We start from the raw sequence: 3,003 nt of genomic DNA on the forward strand, positions 1-3,003 counted from the left end.
GACCCTCCTCTTTTAGATTGTTGGCCTGAATTTTTTCTAATACCTGGTAGTGAACCAGTTGCTATGGTAAGTGGGGTGAGACTGTCTCACTGGTATACTCATGGCCCACTCTGAAGCTTCTGGTGACAGGAGCTTCCCACCCTGCCTGGGGCCAGGTGATTAGCAGAGCAAAACTGCACCAATCAGGAAGGGCGCCTGGGGAACGAATGCTGGGTAGGCACCAAACGAGGTCCCCTGTGTAGAGCTGGTCACGGCGTGTTCAGTATGTGCTCGTGCGACTGTCGTCCTCCTAGAAGGTAAGCCCTTGAGGCAAGAAGCCTTTGCTCCTGTGGATTACGATAGTTTTGTTTGTTTTGTCAGGATTTAATAAGTGTGCGTGGTCCTTTTTCAGTCAATACATGATAGGAAAAAAATATCCTGTAGAAAATATTTTGTTTTATTGTTGATTAACATGTTTTCTAGTTCTTAAGGAATTAAATTGTTTTGTTTTTTTTAAGGTTCACAAAAAGGATTCTGGCTTTTGGCGAGATTTTGGCTTTGGAATGACTTGTCAATATCGATCAGATTTCCTGACCGTTGGTAAGTATACCTTACATTTAAGGTTAGGGCTTTACATATTTACTGTAGAGCTTATGGGATTTTGCTAAAAGGTCTCAGATTTGCGTGTTCTCCTATTAAATTATGTGTCTGAGGTTAACTGAAAAGAGGAATCTGGAGATAGAAAAGGCCAAGTGAGTTTATAATTAATGTCTTTGAATAGCAAAAATGAGGTCATAAAGATAAAATAAAAGTATAGTATAATATTTACTTATTCCTTCAAAATCAAAACACCTGTTTTTTAAAAACACCTGTTTGACTTGTTACCCATATTTGCAGTTGTTTGGAGCATTCTTACAAAAGATTTCTCTGTAACTTTACTGTTGTGCTCGTGGGTGGTTACAGCTGGGCGTAATCTTGGATTAAACTAAGGGTTTTAATTCTTTTATTTTGAAATGAAAACTCCTTTAATTGTCTAGTACACTACTATGCAAAATCCCAGTATTTAAGGCAAATGAAAAACAAGGTGTTCTTTCTAGCTCTGATTAAACCTGGAGTTGGTACTTGGAGTCACAGCTCAGTTGTGCATTCCCCTCAGCCAAAAGATGGCCCTTGAAGAATCTGATCTAATCGCACTTCTCCACCCCAGCTTCGGTCTTACCCAGCCAAAACTAAAAGTGTCAGAGAATAGTTGAATAACGCAGGCTGGAACCCAATTCCATGTCTCCTGATTGATTTAGTGCTGGCTACCGTCCCACAGCCTAGAAGTCATAGAACATATTTTCACATTACATTCATTTTTACAATCAGCCATTGTTTTGGAAATCCCCCTGACTTGTGGTGTCTTTATCATTGTAATGTTTGAATAGTGGAAAATCAGGAAATAACAATAAAAAGACTATTAAATGAAACTAATATTCTTTTCCTTGATTTCTTGCTTAGTAAAACAATGATCATCCACTATCCCTCAAAAGTAGATTTTTTTATACATTTTTTCCTGCAGTGCCTTGGATACTTGCAGTTCCTTATCTCTTTTTTATATAACTTTATTGAGATATAACTCACATATCATAAAATTTACTAACTTTGTACAGTTCCCCAAGTTGTGCAGCTATTATTACCACAGTCAAATTTAGAACATTATGACCGGGCGCGGTGGCTCACGCCTGTAATCCTAGCACTCTGGGAGGCCGAGGCGGGAGGATCACTTGAGCTCAGGAGTTGGAGACCAGCCTGAGCAAGAGTGAGACCCCATCTCTACTAAAAATAGAAAAAATTAGCTGGGCGTGGTGGCACCTGCCTGTAGTCTCAGCTACTCGGGAGGCTGAGGCAGGAGGATCGCTTGAGCCCAGGAGTTTGAGGTTGCTGTGAGCTAGGATGATGCCACGGCACTCTAGCCCGGGCAACAGAGTGAGACTCTGTCTCCAAAAAAATAATTTAGAACATTATCATCACCCCACAAAGAAACCCTATACCTGTTAGCAGTCTCTCCCGATTTCCTCACCCGACCCCATTTCCCCCAAACCTAGGCATCTACATCACCTCCTATAGATTTGTCTTTTCTGGGCATTTAATATAAACTGAATTATATAATATGGGGTCTTTTATGACTGGCTTCTTTCACTCAGCATGTTTTCAGGGTTCATCCATGTTGTAGCATGTATCAGGTACTTAATTCCATTTTATAGCTGAAAAATGTTTCATCGTATGGTTATACCACATTTTGTTTATCTGTTTGTCAGTTTATAGACATTTAGGTTGTTTCAACTTTTTGGCTATTATGAATATGCTGATGACATAGATTTTCAAATTTTTTGGCTGTATACCTAGGAGTAGAATTGCTGAATTACATTGTAACCCTATGTCTGACCTTCTGAGGAATTGCCACCTTGTTTTCCAAAGTGGCTACATCATTTTATATTCCTGCCAGCAGTGTATGAGAGTTCCAGTTTCTCCACATCCTCATTAATAAATGTTATCATCTGTCTTTCTGTTTCTAGCCATTATAGTGGGGCGAAGTGGTATCTGATTGTGGTTTTGATTGTAATTTCTCTGATGACTAAGGATGTTGATCATCTTTTCCTGTGTTTGTTAGCCATTTGTATATCTTCTTTGGTGAAATGTCTATTCAGATCCTCTGGTCATTTTAATTGGGTAATTGGAGCTTTGGGGGCTTCTTGAATATATATACATTAATGTTTTCATCACATTCGGGAAGTGTCAGACATTACAGTCATCCTTCAATATCCATGGGAGACTGTATGCAGGACATCCTGTGGATATCAAAATCCATAGATGATCAAGTCTTCTATATAAAATGGTTTAGTATTTGCATGTATCCTGCGCACATTCTCCCAAATACTTTAAACCATTTCTAGATTACTTATAATACCTAATACAATGTAAATGCTATGTAAATGGTTGCTATACTGTATTTTTAATTTGTATTATTTTTTATTTTTTTCT

The 3,003-nt window shown here is 38.6% G+C and overlaps 1 protein-coding gene across 1 annotated transcript in view; it reads left to right on the top strand.

Moving 5' to 3' along the window:
- Positions 1 to 497: 497 nt before the first annotated feature.
- The window catches only part of LOC105818052 (chondroitin sulfate N-acetylgalactosaminyltransferase 2-like), a 9,036-nt gene continuing 6,530 nt past the window's right edge, over positions 498 to 3,003 (top strand). Inside the window, exon 1 of the mRNA XM_012653923.1 lies at positions 498 to 579. Within this exon, the coding sequence (XP_012509377.1) occupies positions 543 to 579 (37 nt within the window). The 5' untranslated portion in view covers positions 498 to 542. The remainder of the gene's footprint in view (positions 580 to 3,003) is intronic.

The sequence above is a fragment of the Propithecus coquereli genome, unplaced genomic scaffold, assembly GCF_000956105.1.
Source record: "Propithecus coquereli isolate 6110/MARCELLA unplaced genomic scaffold, Pcoq_1.0 Scaffold434, whole genome shotgun sequence".
NCBI lineage: Eukaryota > Metazoa > Chordata > Mammalia > Primates > Indriidae > Propithecus > Propithecus coquereli.